Source organism: Peromyscus californicus, unplaced genomic scaffold (genome assembly GCF_007827085.1).
Source record: "Peromyscus californicus insignis strain IS unplaced genomic scaffold, ASM782708v3 Scaffold_1__1_contigs__length_55948999, whole genome shotgun sequence".
NCBI classification, from domain to species: Eukaryota; Metazoa; Chordata; class Mammalia; order Rodentia; family Cricetidae; genus Peromyscus; species Peromyscus californicus.
In genome coordinates, this window is record NW_026294492.1 from 34,973,259 (window position 1) to 34,993,957 (window position 20,699).

At 40.8% G+C, this 20,699-nt stretch overlaps 2 protein-coding genes and 1 non-coding gene across 5 annotated transcripts in view; 2 read left to right on the top strand and 1 right to left on the bottom strand.

Annotated features, from left to right (window-relative positions):
* Prepl (prolyl endopeptidase like) overlaps nt 1-3,262 on the bottom strand; it is a 35,344-nt gene extending 32,082 nt beyond the window's left edge. The window contains exons 1-2 of one of the 3 annotated variants that reach the window (XM_052746455.1): nt 3,131-3,257; nt 1,412-1,928 (exon numbers count right to left, since the gene is read on the bottom strand). In XM_052746455.1, coding sequence (XP_052602415.1) covers nt 1,412-1,612 — 201 coding nt within the window. In that variant the 5' untranslated portion in view covers nt 1,613-1,928; nt 3,131-3,257. Of the gene's footprint in view, nt 1-1,411; nt 1,929-3,130 lie in introns of all 3 variants that reach the window. The other 2 variants (XM_052746454.1, XM_052746456.1) reach the window with 2 other exon arrangements.
* A 173-nt stretch (nt 3,263-3,435) lies between these two features.
* Camkmt (calmodulin-lysine N-methyltransferase) overlaps nt 3,436-20,699 on the top strand; it is a 372,402-nt gene continuing 355,138 nt past the window's right edge. The window contains exons 1-2 of the mRNA XM_052746461.1: nt 3,436-3,901; nt 13,573-13,745. Of these exons, the coding sequence (XP_052602421.1) occupies nt 3,764-3,901; nt 13,573-13,745 (311 nt within the window). The 5' untranslated portion in view covers nt 3,436-3,763. The remainder of the gene's footprint in view (nt 3,902-13,572; nt 13,746-20,699) is intronic.
* Nucleotides 10,748-10,849, top strand: LOC128116133 (U6 spliceosomal RNA). The gene has a single exon (XR_008220390.1). It is a non-coding gene; the product is annotated as a U6 spliceosomal RNA (small nuclear RNA).

The window sequence follows — 20,699 nt, forward strand, 5'->3', positions numbered from 1 at the left end:
GTGTGCGAAGTGAAGAATCATAGAGCCAAGCCAAATTGCTAAAGGAAAGCAGTTTAAAAGACTGAGCTGTAAGAAGTCCAGGAAGAGGAGGGGACTAACATTAAAAATGAAAGGCAGAAGTGTATGTGTACCAAATAGTTATAAGCTAAGAGCAAAAACTGAGGAAAAGCTAAAAGAAAAAAAATTAGGTAATAAGATTAATTTAGAAGATAAATCACTGAGTGCTCACCAACAGACGGATAAACAGAATGTAGATTATATAAGTGGTATGTTATCTCTATAAAGAGGGTTGAAGTTAGGATACATTTGAGGATCCTTAAAAACATTAGCAGAATCAAACAAACCAAATAAAGAAAAGGTAAGCATTGTGTGCTTCTGCTCATCCAAAATATCAGAATAGGTAAATTCACAGATATAGGAAGGAGATTAGGTGCCCCAGGGCTGAGGGAAACATAAACTGTTGAGGGATATTTTGGGAGAGGGTCGTATGGTAGGGTTTTGGAAAACGTCGTGATAGCTGTGTTGCAATACCGTGACTGTAACTAACGAATGGTAACTTTTAAAATACATAATTTACCACAATGAGAGGAAGCCAAGACAGACTACAAGAAAAATCACCATGCAAGAAAATGATAAAAGAACGCTAGCATATTGTAAGGTTAACACCTTCAAGTGTGGTGTAAGGAACCTCAGGAGCATAATTATAAAGGAAAGGATACCTGTCCAAGAAGCAACAGGGTGAACAACCTAATTTCAAGTCAAGTATGATGACCATGTAACGTGACATCTTAAGGAGGACACTTTTGGGAAGACGGAGGACTATTAATAATTGCAGGCCAACGGGTGTACAGTGGGCCTGTCTCAGGCCAACGGGAACGTGATGCTATTCTCTATATAAGTGCAATCAGTTCCTCAAGGCTGAATTCAAGTCCATAGTTGGGGGTCTGGCAGAAGTATAACAGTATTTTCTTGAGGAACACAAGTTGTGAAAAGTGCACGATAGTTTTTCATTCTTTTTATAAAGAAATAGTATACAACTACATGGCATTTATTGTTTACGAATCATACAAGAATTAGCATATAATAGGTTTTATTAAGAGGTATAATTTGTAGTAGTTTTAGGTATATTCTAGTAATTTTAGAAAGCTATATTTTACAACACATTTGCAGGCACAATGTCTTAAGATCAATCAGTTTTTATGAATCTACATTTTTATATACTTCATTATAGCTCGACAGAGTCACATACATTCTTTTGTACTCATATTGGCTACAGATATTTGAGTTTGAAAAGAATCTTAAAACCAAATTAGAATTACTGAGAAAATTAGTAATGGATATCTTACCCATTATTTATGAACTAAAATTAATATTAATGACCTAGAAATAGGTTAACTTAAATAGTCCATACCTTACATGAGAAGCTCCGACTTGGGACGTTTCTTGCTAATTCTGATATCTTGGGTTTATTTTGCAGGTGATACTTTTCCAATCTTATTCTATTGTAATAATGACCAGCGAAGTTACAGTAATTCTTTTTCTGCATGCACTTCCCAAGGTGAGGGATACTACACTTCAAAGCTCGGAGAAATAATTTGGTCGTCTGCTGCATGGTAGCAAAGTCCCTGTTTTTTTTTTTTTCTCCCTTCACATGAATGATTTCATATGTATAATCATACAGTAATGGGATCTCAGAGCATTTGAGATCACCACATCTTATCCCTCCCCTTTGGGGGTCATGAGCCTCATAGGTTATAAATAATTCCAGACATCTGATAAGTTAGGTTAAATAAATTCAAAAACTTGTATAAGTTAAAGTTCATTCAAATCATACTTCTTGGCAGGTTTGACTCAAACATGTCATCTGTAAGGTCATTTTTACTAGGTTCAGGCTAAGCAGCAGTGATTCTGGTGCACATATGGGCAAACTAAAACAAAAAACAGAAAACAAGAAACAAAATAAAAATTTACAAATAAGTAAATGGACTTAATGGGAAGCTCAGGAACCCTGAGGGTGTTCAAAAGCGAAATGGGTTTTATCTTACATAATTTTGGGCATATCATTGGTTTGTATGTGAAAGATAAATCGGGAAAGCCTGAATTAATTAATAAATATTTGTTGAGTGTTGGCCAGGTGCCAGATACTTTTCATCTATTCGTCTAACTTTAGCTTCATATATTCTTGATGAAGACGCTAAAATGCTGTTCATTTTACAGGTGACCCAACTGTGGCTCTGGGAAGTTTAAGAAATTTCCCCGTCACCTGTTACAGCAAAAGTCCAACTGATCTGGCGCCTCATCTTGTACGTGAGTTATTGGACTTAACCATAAAAGCATAAAAAAAAAATTAAACCCTGCAAGATGCACAAATAAAACGCAGAGTCATCTGTGGTTTAAGCTGAAAGGTAAGTTCATTATAACTTCTATAACCAGAGACCCAGGTTCAGGCTTTGGGCCTTGCATCTGGGCCTCAATTTCATCACTCGTAAAACAAAAAATAACCACACCACTTACTTCCTGGGGTTGTTGTTTGGTAACAAAACCAGACAATTTGTACAAGTATCTGGCACACGGTAACCACTCAACAAAAGGTTTTTTTCTATATTAGCATAGGAATAATTTAGGTATGTTGAACACTGTTGAGTATAATGAGAGAATTCTTCTGTAACACGTTCCTTGGTAGCACAGAAACACCCCGGTCAGGTTTTTTTTTTTTTTTTTTAACCACAGATCCGATCAGCTATGACGCCCCCTCCCCCTTAATCTTTTATGTCGCAGCAAAATAAGGGACCAGTGGAGGAGCAGCCTAGAAGAAAAAATGCCCCTAAATCGCTTAATGTGTCCCCGTATCTTCCAATCCATTTATCCACCATGCATGGAGAATGTGCAAGGATGGGGATAAGGGCGGGGTAGACAAATGGGTTGCTCCCAGGAGAACCTATTCGTTTCCCTGTGCAACTGTGCATCCCGGGGGTGTGGTAGTTGGTCTCAGGGCATGAGGGAATGGTACCAGTTACCACGCATAGAAGAGACAGGGATCAGAAAGGGGACCAGGGAACTGAGGAACGCTGGAAGGTGGTGGGGAGAGGAATCAGGAAAGGGGACCCTCCGGCAACCCTCCCATACGTACGCAAATCGAAAGGCAGGCCGGCTCTGGACACAAACGAGCGAAGGCAGAGGAGCCAAACACGAGAACGCGAAGCTCTCAAGAAGGCGGTGCAGTCACCTCAGCCTCGTCCACCCCGAAGTCTGCGTTCAGCACCCAGCAAGAGAGACAACCTATCTCGCGCCGCCCAGAGCTAGTTTGCAGCACGCCGGTCTACGTAACACCAACCCAGCCGGGGGGCGAAGCACATTTGGCCATCTTTATTATGGTGGTGGGGGTGGGTGATTTTTCTCTTTTGGATTCACTAGTCTTAAAAGACAGCCGTCTTTTGGCTTTTTGGTATTCTGTCGAGCAAGTGACGAAGTGAGGAAGACGAAAACAATGAGGAGAGCCCTCCCGGTCACTATTTCACAGTTCCCTCCCGCTCCCGCTCGCCCTCACTAAAGATGGCTACCAGAAAACTGGTGCAATGACGTGACGCCGCGGTCCTGGTTGCCAAGGAGACGCGAATACCGGAAATGCGGAATTCGGGGAGGGCGCACGCAAGGGCTGTGGGCCAGCCGCCCGGCGTCCCAGGTCCTGACAGGGAAGAAGTTGGCAGGTCCTGACTGGGGAGAGCTGTGGCGGAGGCACCTCCGGGTCCCGGTAGCTCCGGGGATGGAGTCGCGGGTCGCGGCCGCTGAGGCTGCAGGGCCTGAAGCAGACGCGGGCGAGGGTCCCATGATTGGAGGTGCCAAGCAGGGGTCGGTGGTCTCGGTGCCCAAGGGGGCCGCCCGGTGGAAGCTCCTGCGCCAGGTAAGGGCGACCGCTCGCCACCTTTGCCTCTGGCCACTCCCCTCCCAGGTACCCGGCGCTCAGCCCGGGGCATGACTTCTCCGTGCGCCGGGAGCCAATCGGGGAGCCTCCCCTTGCTTCCGCGACACCGTTCCACCTCAAAAGGGAAACTCTGGCGGGGTTGGGCGGGTGAGAGCGGGACAGCCGTAGCTGAGGTCCCGGGAAACTCACATCCCAGTAGGAAATCGCTTCGCTGGCCCGCCTGATGGCTGGGACCGCCCCTCCAACCCGCGCGCTCTTCTTCCCTGCCACTTTCCAGTTGGGTTTAACTCCCAGCCTTGTTGTGGTCACCGACCTCCACGGTGCACCTTTTGGTCCTGATGGAAGGGTGACACTGCCCGCGTGTCCGTATGTATAGATGAGAGTAAAGGGAGCGGGAGAAGCGACTGACGTTTATCCTCTAAGTTTGAAGTCATTAGTGGGGATACTCGCTGCCCAAGATGTACCGATGAATCCAAGTGTGTTGTTGGCTCCTCGTAACTTCCAGGAAAGGCTGCTGTGTTTATAAGTTTCCTCGGTCGTTGTGTCACAGCGATAGAAACGAAACTAAGACGGTGGCTCAGAGCACTGAGTTCTTACTGTGTTATTTTACTTAGCTGTTGCCATTCACAAACAGCCACGATGTCATATGTCATACAACTTCTTTGAACCACCTGGTAGTTTACTGATATAGGCTGTGATCACCTGCATGGTTTAATGTTGTGTACTTGGGCCAAATACTCAGAATTCTTAGATCAGTTGGCTGGCATGCTCTCACAGTTATGATAGAAGTATAAGAGAGCAAGAGGCACATTTAAGATCCCTGCTTACACATCCCATGCTTGGAGTTGGCACACCCCAGCATCTACCCCGTGTATGATCTGCTGGAGTGTTTTAAGGGACTGATCCTGTGGAACCATAGCTGCAGGATCTCTGTGACTTCGGGCAACAGCGGGATATCAGAGAGGAATGTTAGCGGAGGTCCACTATTGATGGTGTACCAAAGCCAGAGGCCTCGAACCTGACCAACAGCACTCCACACAATGAACATTTGCAAGTAATGCTGTTTGGACAAAAAGGTATAAAGCATGATACACAGCAGCTCCCAATGCCACTAAAATGAATGGAGAGGTGATGGATAGGAGGAAAAGACAGTTTTGTTTTTTAATTATTATTTTTATCTTACCCTTTTTATTTTTATCTTATTCTTTTTTAGCTTTCCTTTGGCGGGGGACACTACTAGAGTGAGGGGTGGATATGGAGGGACTGGGAGATGAGCGGGATTGGGGTGCATGATGTGAAATTCCCAAAGAATCAATAAAAATAAGAGAAAAAAATTAAAATGAAATTCCTGCTTACATGATGTCTCTTAACATGCTGCATTACTTACATGTATTATTAGAGTGACCAAGTACCAGACAAAGCAATTTCAGAAAGGAAGGGTTTATTCTAGCGCACAGTTTGACAGCTCACAGTTTGATGGCTCACAGTTTGATGGCACACAGTTTGATGGCACACAGTTTGATGGCTTACAGTTTGGTGGCGCACAGTTGGATGGCACACACTTGGTGGCGCACAATTTGATGGCACACAGTCCATCACAGCAGGGAGAGCCAAAGCAGCAGGATTTTGAAGCAGCTGCTCACGTTGTATTAGCACTCAGGAAGGAGAAAGCAATGGGCAAATATTTTTCTTTTCTTCTATTTATTTAATTCCTTCCTTCCTTCCTTCCATTTATTTAGTTCAAGATGCAGCCTGGGAAATGATGATACCACAACTAGAGTGTGTCTCCTCACGTTGGTGAACCCTAATCAAGAAAATCCTTTACAAGCGTGCCAAGAGGTTAACCTAATATAGATAACCCCTCATAGACATGCTCAGAGACTTCTTAGGTTCCTCAAGTTCTTGTCCAGCTGATGATCACTGTAAGACATCACATCACATCAATCACATCACATCACATCACAAGACTTTTGGCTAAAGGAAGATGCATATTTAAACCAAAAGTCACAGGGTAGGGAAAAATACTCCTTTTTGAGGTGACATGGAAGAAGTGAAATTTTTTCTATAGTACTTCAGTCTGTCACAATAGCCTAAACATATATGGGCTTTTAGTGAGTGTTTCAAGTGACTAAACCACACATGTCTCCTCTGTATTTGGAGGCAGAAAGCCTGAAGAATCTGATCAGGGTTTCAAATGTGTGACTTTTTTTTTTTTTTTTTTTTTTTGGTTTTTTGAGACAGGGTTTCGCTATGTAGCTTTGTGCCTGTCCTGGAACTCACTCTGTAGTCCAGGCTGGCCTCAAACTCACAGAGATCCACCTGCCTCTGTCTCCCGAGTGCTGGGAGGGAATAAAGGTGTGCGCCACCACCGCCCGGCCCGAAATGTGTGACTCTTAAGCTGGGAATGTAACTCAGTGGTAGAGGACTTTGCATGTGCACAGCCCCTAGTTTGGATCTCTAACACTGGGGCAGAGGGGGTTCTTTCTTTTGTGGCACACTTTTGTGATTTTTTTTTGTGCTTGTTACTCCCCACCACACACACACACACACACACAATTTTGTCTTTTGGGACTCCTCAGGATTCCGATGATGTCCTAAGGTCCTTTTTATATTAGCTGTTCAATGCTTACTTTGGAATTCACATTTTAGAGAGAAAACCTGTTTGCCCAGTACATTATTGTTTCTAGGTGTTGTGATGAATTGCTGACTTCTGATTCTAGTGCCTACCCTAATTAGGTGAGATCTGGAAGCCTGTGTATGATCAATTGCTAAAGTTACAAGTATTTTATTTTCCTTTTTTGTTGAGGCTCATCTGATAGCAGTGATGATCACTTATAACTTCAGGCTTTCTTTCTTTTTTTTAAAGATTTATTTATTTATTATCTATACACAGTATTCTGCTTGCTTGCATGTACCTGAACATCAGAAGAGGGCACCAGATCTCATTACAGATGGTTGTGAGCCACCATGTGGTTGCTGGGAATTGAACTCATGACCTCTGGAAGAGCAGCCAGTGCTCTTAACCTCTGAGCCACCTCTCCAACCCCAACTTCAGGCTTTCAATGTCCATCCATTTAGGGGTCCTGAAGAAATGATCTGTTTTCCCTAACAAAGAGTTTCTTCTAATTGACATTTCAGCCAATTGCTGCCTAATTAGAATGGAGCTGTTTGGCACATCTGGGCCATCAGCCTACCCAACAATCCCGTCAGAATTACATAAAGAAGAGGAGGTGGCCAAAAAGAAGGAAACACAAACTCACAAACACCTACAGAACGGAATCGTGTACCTACTGAACACTTGGCTGAAGAATCTGATCAGTAGACTATCTCATAGTCCAGTTTAAGCAGGATGCTATGGATTAGATTGCCAGTGTTAACTGAGGCCCTGGAGTTTAGGCTCAGGCTTGCCCTTGACTTTGATGAACACTTTATTGGATGTCAGTTTTTCATTGTAAAGTGAAGGAATGAGGTTAGTCATTTCAGACAGTCCCACTTCTGATTAAAATGAAATTATCTTTCTATCTTCTAATCCTAGTTTTCATTGGAATCTTCAGATTTCATTGGAATCTGTAGTGACTTTCCATTTTCACCCCTAATTTTTATAATTTGAGTCTTTTTTTTTTTTTTTGCTGGTTTAGGTAGGGTTTTACCCATCTTATTTATCTTTACAAAGAACCAACTTTTGTTTGATTGGTTCTTTCTGTATTCTTTTTATATTTTTAATGTCTGTTTCATTGATGTCTATATTGATTTTCATTATTCCTTGTTCCCTAGTACTTTTAGACTTGGCTTTGTTGTTTGAGACAGGGTTTCTCTGTGTAGCCCTGACTGTTCTGGATCTCGCTCTGTAGACCAGGCTGGCTTGGAACTCACAGAGATCCACCTGCCTCTGCCTCTTTAGTGCAAGAATGAAAGCTGTGGGTTACCACCGTCCAGCAAGGCTTTTTTTTTTTAAGGTTTAATTTTTAATTATTTGTATATGGGGGCGGGGCATGTGTACACACGAGTACATGTGTCTGTGGAGGCCAGAAGAGGGCATCGGATCCCTTGGAGCTTGTGTTCCAGGTCACTGTGAACCACTTGGGAACTGAGAACTGAACACAGGTTCTCCTGTTCTTAACCACTGAGCCAGCCCTCTGGCTCTTCTTGGATTATTAGTACTTGTTTAGGATCTTGAGTTACAAAAATCCAATATGGAGAAGGGAAAATGGACAAAAAAATTACACCCTAACAAAGAAGCTATTTGCAGTTGATAACCTGGAGTGTCACTGGGATATCAACCTCACTGTAGGCCAGACCTCACCCGGAAGTAGTTGGCCGACACACAACGGACTCCATGCTTTTCTTGTGTGCTTTTTGTTTTGTTATTTGTTTTATTAGTTTGACTCATATATATTTTTTTTCTTGAGAGAGAAAGAACATGAAGTTTGGTGAGTAGGGAGGTGGGGAGGATCTGGGAGGAGTTTGGAAGGGGAAAGAGTATGATCAAAATATACTGTATGAAAAAATTTTAAATAAAAAAGAATTGAAAAAAAAAAAAAAGAAATCCTCAAATAGCAATGCATGCTTATCTTGGTTAGCCTAAAAATGTTCTTTAAGAAATTATTGAACTGTATATACTCGAAACTCAGTAATTATCATAGAACTGGAAAATCATTATAATCATATTAGTTACATCATTTATAATTAAACTAACTAAAATAGAGAAATTAGAACCATACACAAGACCATTGTTGGCATTCAGGCCGGCCCCTTAGGGACCCACCCAGCGTCCTGATGTCCTCTTTCTCTTCCTGAGGCTGGGCCCACCTCTGCTTTCCTTTCTGTCCTTTCCTCTGTCTCTCTTTCCCTCTCTCCCTCCCGCTTTCTAGTCCCTCTCCCCTCCCCCTTTAATAATATATATGAGTCAAACTAATAAACTTTCTCGGTGGATGCTGTGCCTGCATGGTGTGAGTAACTGTCCGCCCTGCCCCCTTGGCCACTGGCCGCATGGTGTATCTCCTCCACTCAAACTTGCCAATTCCATAACAACCTTGAGTTGCATCATTAGTTTATTTATTTAATTTAATTTAAGTTTTGAGGCAGAGTTTCACTCTAGCTCTGGCTATCCTGGAGGTCACTCTAGACCAGGCTGGCCTCAGACTCAAGAGAGATACAGCCTCTGCCTCCCAAGTTCTGAGATTAAAGGTGTGTGTTATTTCTGCTCTTTTTTTTTTCCTGTAACTCCTAACTGGTTAACCTTTATCCCAAGATTCTAGAAGTTACAATTTCATTTTGATTTAATTGGAAAAATATTTTGATTTCTACTGAGACTTCTTCAATGACCCTCTATCATTCAAGAATATTTTTTTGATCTTTAAGTCTGTTTAAGTAATAAGTAATTTTCCACTGTGTTTTTATTTGGTTTATTGAATTTCTAATGTCCAATATTTCTTCTTCTTCTTTTTTTTTTTTTTTTTTTTTTTTGGTTTTTCGAGACAGGGTTTCTCTGTGTAGCTTTGCGCCTTTTCTGGAACTCACTTGGTAGTCCAGGCTGGCCTCGAACTCACAGAGATCCGCCTGACTCTGCCTCCCGAGTGCTGGGATTAAAGGTGTGTACCACCACTGCCCCGCTCTATTTTTTTTTTTTTAAATATCTATTTCCAAGCCATGAGTGGTAGTGCATGCCTTTAATCATAGAGCTTGGGAGGCAGAGGCAGGTGGATCTCTGAGTTCGAGGCCAGCCTGGTTTACAGTAGTGAGTTCCAGGACAGCCAGGGCTACACAGAGAAACCCTCTCTCGAAAAGCCAATATATTTGCATATGTATATATATTCAATATATATATTTACAATATATAAACATACATACAACACATATATATACAGCGAATATATATATTTTCCTGAAGAATTCGTCTTCTGTGTTGGTAACCTTTTCACCACATTGCTGATTTTTATTGTCCATTTCCTTTTGTGTTGCTGACTTTCTCCTCCGGATCCTGGATTGAATTTTTCTGCTTGTGTCTTTTTTGATATCACTATCATTTTTACTAGTAAACTTTTGAAATCTTCACCCAACATTTTATCTACTTCAGTATCTTTGGATTCATCGAAGAATTGTGATCTTTTGTGGAAGTCATGCTGCCTTGCCTTTGAATATTTTTGATGTTTCTGTGATGTACTTTGTAGAACATTGCTTTGAATGTCTTTTCCAGTTGTGTTTGGAGCTGTTATTGAGCAGCCTACTCCTGAAGCTCAATCTCCATTCTGTCCGTGAGGAGAAAACAAATTATAACAGCTGCAAACTGCAAAGATATAAAAATTGATTAGGAGGCCACCTATACATTGACAATGACTATATGCCAAAGTTAACTAAGAAAACTACTATGAAGTTATACATTTAGGGCAAATGTTCTGTTTTTTTTTTCTGTTTTGTTTTTTTGAGACAGGGTTTCTCTGTGTAGCTTTGGAGCCTGTCTTGGAACTCGCTCTGTAGACCAGGCTAGCCTCGAACTCACAGAGATCCGCCTGCCTCTGCCTCCCGAGTGCTGGGATTAAAGGCGTGCGCCATCACTCCCTGCTCCATTTAGGGTAAATGTGGAAATACTAAGTGACTAGGAAAAGGAAGGAGGAAAAGTGCAGGGAAAGAGGAAAACCTAGAGTAGCCAAGTTCAATAAACAGAAGGAAAGAAAAGGGGTGTGCAGAAAGTTACGGAGGAGAAAAGAGGAAGGAAGTATCAGGAACAATGAAAAAGATTCCCAATAGAGGGAAAAGTGGAAAATAAAATTTAAGAAGGGGAATAAAAATATGAATTTAAAAATAAAGAACTTAAAAATTCCTTTAGATGAAGTCAGCAGCACATATATCATTGGAATGATACAGCGATGGTTAGCGTGGACCCTGAATAAGGGTGATACACACATTTGAGAAGTTTTCTATATTAGGGAGGAAAAAAAGCAACGTCAAAGTACTACTAAATGCCCTTCAAAGAGTGTAAAAAAGAGGTTGGTGAGAACACAGAAGACTTAAAAAAAAAAAAAGATTTGGTTTGGGGCTGGAGAGAGAGACCGCTTAGCTGTTAAGAACACTGGCTGCTCTTCCAGAAAAGTGGGTTTGATTCCCAATACCTACATGACTGCTCACTACCATCTGTAACTCCAGTTCCACGGGGTCTGTTACCCTTTTCTGACCTTCACAGGCACCAGGCATACACCCGGTGCATAGACATTCATGCAGGCAAAATACCCATACACATAAAATAAAAATTAGAAAAAAAAATGAAAAGATCCTCCAGAAATAAAAAAGTGAGATGACTGTATGAAGCACAGTAAGAAATAAGGACTCATTGTAAAAATATTGCCAAAGAGCGGGATGAAAAAGCAAGAAGTGGCCGGGCGGTGGTGGCGCACGCCTTTAGTCCCAGCACTCGGGAGGCAGAGCCAGGCGGATCTCTGTGAGTTCGAGGCCAGCCTGGGCTACAGAGCGAGATTCAGGACAGGCACCAAAACTACACAGAGCAACCCAACCTTGTCTGGGGTGGGGGGAAAGCAGGAAGTACAAGGTGCAGGAGAAGGTAAAAGGATGTAGGAGCACCTTCTTTTGGGTCCCTAGAATTGGAGACTTGTGGTTATATGCAGAGAGATGAAGGTGCAGGAGGTCAGAGTGTCAGCCAGACTTCTAGGCTCTTGGTTGTACCGTTGGGAGTGTAGCAGAATGGTCAGTTGAACCTCTAGGCTTTTGGTTATGTCTCAAAAATTATTATGGACCAGCCTTAATAATCTTCTTCCAAGGGGCTCAGAAGAGAAACTACGAATGGCGAGAATAATCTGTGGGAAAAGAATCTACACAGCTTCTATTCTGCTCTCATGCCTAGCTCCTTTCTTGCCTGATTTCCTCTACCTTTATCCGCTGTCCCCTCTAAATTCTTAATTCTCTCATCTTAGTTCTGCCCCATCTTGGTCTTTCTCATCTCGTTCTTCCTCATCTGGCTCTTCCTCATCTTCCATCTCATTCTTCTAGATCTCCATCTAGTTCTCCAGTCAAAGTCCTCTCTCAGTCTCTGAGGTTTACAGTTATGTACCCATGCAATAGCAGTGCTCTAACTAAAGCAAGGTCTCCAGGCTTGAATTTTTACAGGGTCATAAAGGCAGACAAGAGTTTTCCTCAGGCAGTGACCCTCAGGCTTTCTTTTACAACCCAAAAGAGGAGTGGTAAAGGAGGAGGTCAACTGAGAGCCAAAATCGGTTATTATATCAGAAAAAGGGAATTTATGTGCTCCAACTACATTCCTAGAGGTGGTTAGGTAAATGTTAGGAGTCTATAATGTTAGTATAAATACCACTAATGCTGTATAAGAAAGGATGGTCTGAGCTTAATTTACCTTAATTCAGGAGATCATGTGGCCTTGGATGCTTGATAGGTATTTCAGATAAAATACACTGTTATCAGTTCTCGGAAGCATACATAGCATATAAGGAAATCACTGTAGGAACCAGCTAATATATATACAAAAGCTAAAATGTCACCAAGACTTCTTAAGCCATCGCTTGACCTTCAGAAAAGTCCTTGACCTTTCCAAGGAGTAGCTTTTGTGATAGTAGCTGAATTCCATTATATTTTCCTGTGGCTTGCATCAGTTATGAGCATGGCGATGCAGGGGCGGTGGTCATGGAACCTCCAGGCCCTTGGTTATGAGCACTGGGAATACTGTGTTTTGATTGTATTGAAGTCATTACATCTATTAATACATTGTCTCATATTCAGTTTGGTTGCTGAGTCCTACACACACACACACACACACACACACACACACACACACACACACACACATTCCATTCCAGCCTCATCTTATACAATTCCTGCCATTTCTCCAAGGGTCTCACATTGTTTTAGTAGAAAATGATATTTAGAGACAACAATTTGGGCACTGAGCATGCTAATTTCTACAAGTTTGATCATTGAACTTTTCAACGGTGGTCAGATATATGTATATATAAATGTGTATATATATGTATATATTTAATTGTAAGACAGAAAATATAAGGCTTTTTTAGTTTCTATTATACTTCTGTTTGGATGTAGAACTGTAGGGTTTTTGCTAAAACTCATTAATCTTACAGCTCTCTCTTCTTTCTCCATACAAGGAAAACTAACACCAGTAAAACTAGTCATTTGATTTATCCTAAAACAAATAAACACATGTACACACATGCACACACACACACACACACACACACACACACACACACACACACGCATACATATGCTGTACAGGCACACACAGGCACACAAATACATATACATGCATGTGCACATACGTATGCTGCCATGCACATACATGTACACACACACACACACACACAGAGCCGTATAATAACATACCTGCTCTAGTTCTGGCTATTAAATGTGTTTCTTGTCTTCTCAGTTCCTCCAGTTAACAAATGCTCAGGAGAAAAAGTGGATATAAAAACCTTGTTAACTCAGGATTTTTCTCCTTTTTAAGATACCGAATTGTTAAACTGTTACCATCCTCACTGCTCTCCAGTGCCTTCCGACTTTCTCCTTATGTTCAATAGGACATTAGTCTGAATAATCTAACCCAGTATTATTGGAAACTCAATTTGTACTACTTGTATATTATAACCCCAACATTTGCTTTTATTTCAAAGGTTCTGAAGCAGAAACAGCTGGATGACTGTCTGAAACATATATCTGTGAGAAGATTTGAATCGTTTAAGCTATTCTCAGTCACAGAAGCCCAAAAAAGGGAAACTGAGGAAGAGGCTGGTGTGTGGGTCCAGTACACAAGCATCCTTCATCCCGAATACAGTATCTCCTTAAGGTGAGCGCAGTTCTTCTCGAAAACCCATGCACTGAGCGGCCCCGTGTGCCTGCTGCGACTTTGCAGCAATCTTTATTAGAACTCAGCTTTGCAGCTTGATGTTGGAAAATCCTGCTGCCTTAGACAGAATCTCTGATGCTTCTATTTCATAAAAAAAAAAAAAAAAACCAAACCAACAACAATACACAAGTATCAAATGAAAGCAACAACTTTAAAAAATACTTTTGAAGCCTTCTAAAAAGATTAGCAATTTGGTGCAAATCACTTCACTAGAAGATAGTCTCATTGTACCTTAGCTCATTGCTACTTTATTTCTAAAAACACATTTTATATTTATCGTACATAAATATCATTTATCATATTGTTTGGAAGTCTGTACTCTTGCAAAAATCAATATTTGATGAAGGATGTGTTTGTTTACTATCTTGTTGGTGTTCTGTTGCTGTGAAAAGATACTATGACCAAGGCAACTCCTATAAAAGAAAGCATTTAATTGGGGGCTTGCTTACAGTTTCAGAGGGTTAGTCCATAATCATCATGGTGGGAAGCAGATAGGCATGGTGCTGGAGCAGTAGCTTTATATCCTGATCTACAGGCAGTAGGAGAGAGAGAGAGAGAGAGAGAGAGAGAGAGAGGGAGGGAGGGAGGGAGGGAGGGAGGGAGGGAGGGAGGGAGGGAGGGAGAGAGAGAGAGAGAGAGAGAGAGAGAGAGAGAGAGAGAGAGAGAGAGAGAGAGAGAGACAGGGCCTGGCACGGGCTTTTGAAGCCTCAAAGCCCACACCCAGTAATACACCTCCTCCAACAAAGCCACACCTCCCAATCCTTCTCACACAGTTCCACTGACCCAGGACCAAGCATTGAAATATATGAGCCTATGGGAGCCATTCTCTTTCAAACCACCACACCTATCTGAGGTTCAAACTTTATGCAATGCTTTTAAGTAAACTCAGTACTTTTAGAAACATTAAAAAAAACTTTAAAAGAAATGTTACTACCTTTACTGGGTCTTGCTGTTTTGTCGGACAAGAAAAATAATTCATTTAAGGAGAAAGTGGGTTGCAAACAAGGGGTTCATTCAGCTATTCTCTCAGCATTTGATGATGACAAAAAAGCCAAGTTCTTTGCGGCAAAGAAGATTGAGAGTAAAAACAGAATTTTTCCAGACTATACTTCAAGTAGCAGTTGTCTGAAAATCAAGCTTTGGTATTTTTCCCATTCATGTTTTGTTATTCTCTGAATAGAACCAGAAAAATAGGAGCAGAAACTTCGACTGAAGATACCGGTCTTCTGAGAAGCATGCAGACTGTTGTAGTTTTTAAAATAATTTGAACAGAGATAAGAGATTTGCTAACTGAAGTAATAAGACGCCACTTTTCCTGAATGAATTCTCCCTTCTGTTTATATTCTGGTGTTTTGCAATAATACTGTAGTTGTTTGATTTGTATAAAAATCTGCCTTTTGTAACATTTCACATTTTGGGGGTGGAGGGTACACTTTGGTATCAACTGTAAGAAGAGCCAAGAGCGTCTTGAGTGGAAGGGTGACTGAATGTGGCCTAGGTGAGGCCAGGAATGATGTGGTGAGGGTATTGTCATGAAGGATGTCTGTTTATAGCGCATTAGTTAAGGTTTCTAAATTTTCAAAGGTGCCACAATAGTCAAACATTCGGATAGTTGACTAGGATGGGTGTGAAAGAACAGATTTAAGGATCTGGTTTTTAAATACTTGTTTTATTGACAGCAGGAATTAAAAGACACAAAGTTAGTGATATGTAATTAATTAATTAATTAATTAATTTTTGGTTTTTCCAGACAGTGTTTCTCTGTGTAGTTTTGGTGCCTGTCCTGGATCTTGCTCTGTAGACCAGGCTGGCCTCAAACTCACAGAGATCCGCCTGGCTCTGCCTCCCGGATGCTGGGATTAAAGGCGTGTGCCACCATCACCCAGCAAAGTTAGTGATTTGAGAGCTTGCCTTTACATTCATTATGAAATTCTAACTAGAGTATACCAGTCATTTTTTTTTTAAAGGGTCTCACTATGTAGCCCCTGGCTGGCCTAGAACTCACTATGCAGATAAGGTTGGCTTTGAACTCAACAAAGACCCACTTGCCTCTGTCTCCCGTGTGTGCTGATATTAAGACATCTGTCACCACACTTGACTACTTTGTGTTTTGATGTAGATAATCTACTAAATAAGTCCTTGCTCAGAAAAGAAAGTATATTACATATTACTAAGTGCCTGATAATGAGCTAGGTGCTTTGATAGTTTCTGTTTTCAGGAATCTTTATGATAAGTCTGGGAAGTAGTAATAAAGATGATTACCACCTAAAAGTTAGTGTGTGTAAATGAAATAGATAGAAAACCAGAATGATTCAGAGTCTTCAGAAATAAACTTTAAAAGCTATTTTCTTGCATCTTCTTGTTATAAAAGACAGAGTAAGTTGGAGCAGGAATAATTTCCTGACTTCTCAATGCCCAGTAATTTTGGCCACGGAGAATGTGATATTTTCCTCTCTTGAATCTTTACCCATAAGGCCTTGTTATCTATCCCATGGTGATAATCTAATATATTCTTGGCTAGTGTATGAACTGAACTTTTCCCAATAACATGGTTCTTTGTAAAATACTCATTTTTGAAAGAATAAATATAAATGTCTCTCTAGAATTATGACATGGAGTTTTAACTGAGCTAAAATTTTGACCTTGAAGGTTGCCAATTTTATCTCTTTTTGCATTCTTCTTAGTGTCCTTCTACATTAGCAAGCAAAAATAATGATACCTTAAGTACACTGAATCCACAGTAGAACATGGGCTTCAGTACAGTCATAGTAACACTAATAATGGCTGACAATTGATGTCTACTTGGTGATATCCATGTTAGGAGCGGTTTCTATGTATTAGTGTCTTTAATGAATACAATAGCCAATTTAGGTGAATAGTATCAACATCTACATTTCATAAATGAGGAATAATCTGGTTGAGGTCACACAGCTGGTCATGTAGTAATTTGTTGCCTGTATTTAAACCAGGTAATCTGTTTTGACAGTTTTTACTTTCAAAGCACTTTACACAAGTAGTTGTAGACACGGTACAGTGACTTCCATGTGACTTTCCTCTCCCTAGCCCTAGATAACCTCTCTGGAATGGACATACCTCCCTACTTTTAGCTTCTCCATAATCCTGACTCGTAGGAATTGGAGCCCGGGTACAATGATTTCCTCAGTGATCTTTGTGATCACCAACTGGCTGCTTTATGTGTGACCCTGCTATGCTAAAGAGCTTTACTGGAGTTACCGAGGTGCCTACAGCAGTTCATTCTTTCCCGTTACAAACTTTGTTCATGTTCTCTCCTGGTTACTATTTTTGTTCATTTTCTTTTATCTGAAATATGAATCCCACTCTTACTTTTTTCTATCTCATATTAGCACTTTCAGCCTGTTTTTTATAAGATTTCTTAACAATATTATCTGCTTTATTTAGTATTGAGTGATGGCTATTCTGAAGTAGTTTTTTTTAATACAACAGCCAAAAGGAATGGATTTTTTTTTTTTTTCTTTTTGGAGACAGGGTTTCTCTGCATAGCTTTGCGCCTTTCCTGGAACTCACTTGGTAACCCAGGCTGGCCTCGAACTCACAGAGATCCGCCTGCCTCTGCCTCCCGAGTGCTGGGATTAAAGGCGTGCGCCACCACCGCCCGGCGGAATGGATTTTTTAAAAAGTAATTTTAAATAAAGTACTACACATACACAGACACACAGACACACAGACACACACGCACACACACATAATTACATGTAATTTTTTTTGAGACAGAGTCTTACTATGTAGCCCTGGCTGGCCTGGAACTCAGAGATCCACCTGCTTCTGCCTCCCATTCTACATGTTTCACATTTGTTAACTACAACATTATGGAATGATTAGAGGGAAAAAGAGGAATACTTTTAGGTAAATTCAAAACAACAAATGTCTATTAGTAGCTTGTATATAAATAGAAAGATAAGCTATGCTTTCCTCAAGGAGCTAACGATCTGAAAATTGAGACAGTAACAAGAATGAAGGACAGCTGGGTAGGCAGCCCGAGAGCTCTCACCACGTGGTGCACAATTGATGACTAAATAATTAAAAACTTAACATGTATCACCTTAGAGGTGCTGTTTTTGGAAAGCACTGAGGGGCGGGAGCTTGAACTGGATCTAGAAGTGATGGAAGGTTCTGGAAAAGGGAGAAGTCATTCCCGATGAGAACAAGGGCGTCATGAAATAGGTAAGATGAAAATGTGCAAGGCAGAATGATCCAGGCTCCTGAGCAGGCCATCTCGGACCCTAGGGAGAGGGTCCTGTAGGCAGAGTGTTTGGTTGTTACGCACTCCCACAGACCATAAATGTGAGCCCGCGTTCTCGGTCTCGCTCCCTGTCACCCAGAGTCCCTGGCACTGCTCAACAGAGGGCACAGGGTGACTCTTTCTCGTTCATTGTCCTTGGCATCTGCTCTTCCCACCTTAATTAAACCTCCTCATACCTTGATTTCTAGCTAGCCCTTTGAAGTTTTATTAGACTCAATATAAATGTCCCAAAGAGAGTAAATAACTAAACAATTGTGAATTTCAAAGTACCTAGTAGTTGTTTATATTACTGTTATGAAAATTATAAAATTATAATTATGTAAAACTGAAACTTTGACCATTATTTTCTCTTAGCCTTACATAATGGTACTTAAAATGAAGGATAATTAAATTGTCATAGTAACTTTTCTTTCCTCTTTTTTTTTGTTTTTGTTTTTGTTTTTTTGAGACAAGGTTTCTCTGTGTAGCTGAGGCTGTCCTGGAACTCACTCTATAGTCCAGGCTGGACTTAAACTCACAGAGATCCACCTGTCTGCCTCCCGAGTGCTACAGTTAAAGGCCCAGCTGAAACTTTTCATGAAACGCAAACTTTTGGGCTGTTAGACAATAGGCTAGAGTGTGAAGTCCCGGGGTTTGTTGTCACGTCTGTGTCATTGAGAGTGGTCCACTCTTTGGAAGTGTAGAGACTGAGAACGAGAAGGAGGGTATTACTCCTAGTCTTGTCTTTCGGGTGCTTTGCTTCTTAGAACTTTGCAGACACAACTATTGCTATTAGTTAGTGGCAGACAGAAAACCATGGCAGACCAGAACATGCCTTTGCTAAAATATTCTTATTAAAAATCATCTCCACCCTGTGTTATCAGCTGTAATTCATTATTGCATAGAACTTACTATGTAGATAGTAGGTATTGTTTCCATACCTTATTTTTTAAATTAATTTTCCCATGGCCAATTTAGATACTTTGGAAGTTTTAAAATGCGTCCAATTATATGTGGAACCATACATGCCAGAGTTATTAGTTTATAAATGTATACATATCCTATTATATATGGAATCATACAGCCAGAATGATTAGTTTATAAATGTATACATATCCCACTATATGTGGAACTGTACATGCCAGAGTTATTAATTTATTTTATTAATTTATAAATGTTTGCGTATCTTAAGAAAAACAAAAGCCGAGAGGCCTGACCCATCCTTCTGTCTTTGAATTTGACCACTGTTGCTATGGTGATTGCTGAATTAGAAGGCCAGTGCTTGACTTTTGGCTTGCCCTAGAAGTGTAGAGTGGGCAAGAAGTCAAGAATGTGGCCTTGACTGTGTTGCTTTTTTAATGCGCTAAGTGCACCTCCATGAAATCATACATTGCTCTCAGGGAAAGGAAAAGACAATCGAACCCATTACACTACTGCAATTAGTACGTGCCTTCTGAGTGCCAAGGCAGTGCTGGTGCCAGGAATGATTTGTTCAGGCAAACGTATACGGTAGGTAATCCTTCCGTACCTGGCATACTGTGGGTACCATTTCAACCAACATTTCCTTTCAAAAATTGTATTTTGGTGGGTGTGAAGTGACATCTCAGTGTCGTTATAATTTGCATTTCCCAGTAGATTTCAGGGGTACTACCTACCCAGTGCTGAGGGCAGAGGCATGAGTAAGTTGGGGTGGCGGTGAATATGAACAATATATATCAATATGCATGTGTGGCACTGTCGTAATGAAACCCATCATTTTGTGAACGAACTAAAAAATTAATTTAAATTAATCTCCAGGCCCTGGAGTGATGGCTCAGCAGTTAAGAGCACTGGCTGCTCTTCCGGAGGTCCTGAGTTCAAGTCCCAGCATCCACATTGTGTCTCACAACCTTCTAAAATGGGATCTGATGCTCTCTTCTGGTGTGCAGACATGCATGCGGACAAGCCGCCCATATACATAAAATACATAAACAAATAAATCTTAAAGCAAAGAACCAACGAAATGAAAAAAAGGCAAGGCTGGCTACTGAATAAATATGATTACTGAATTTATTTAACTTTGTAGTTTTAATATTAGGAATGGAATTAATAAGAGGAATTAAACAGCTTTTAGTTTCTTATTTTAAGAAGTATTTATAGGACCTTTAAAATATCCAGTGTGTATGGGAAATTCAAGTTCATTGAGTCATATTTTCAAGTAACATGTCATAGATGTTGGCTAGTTATGACTTAATTTTCTACTTTATCTTAAACTCCATTCATGATTGCTTATGTAGTTTGCTTACATATAAATACACTCAGTTTTAGTAAATTGAAATGGTGCCTAGAATGTTTTTCAAACTTATCTACATTCCATGTAGATATCTACTAATTTCTTACAATGTAGATAAGACTTTAAAACCCATTGATTTATATATTAAAAAAAAAGCTTCAAAGCGAGTTGCCTGTACAGTCTGTTGTTAAACATTTTCCCTCTGAAAACCTGTACATTTTTTTGTTCTCTGTAGCTAGAGTTTTCCTGCCTGGCCCACAGTCAGGACAAATCTCTCTCACCTGCCAGTCCCATAGCTACTCAGACCCGACCAAGTAAACACAGAGACTTATATTGCTTACAAACTGTATGGCCGTGGCAG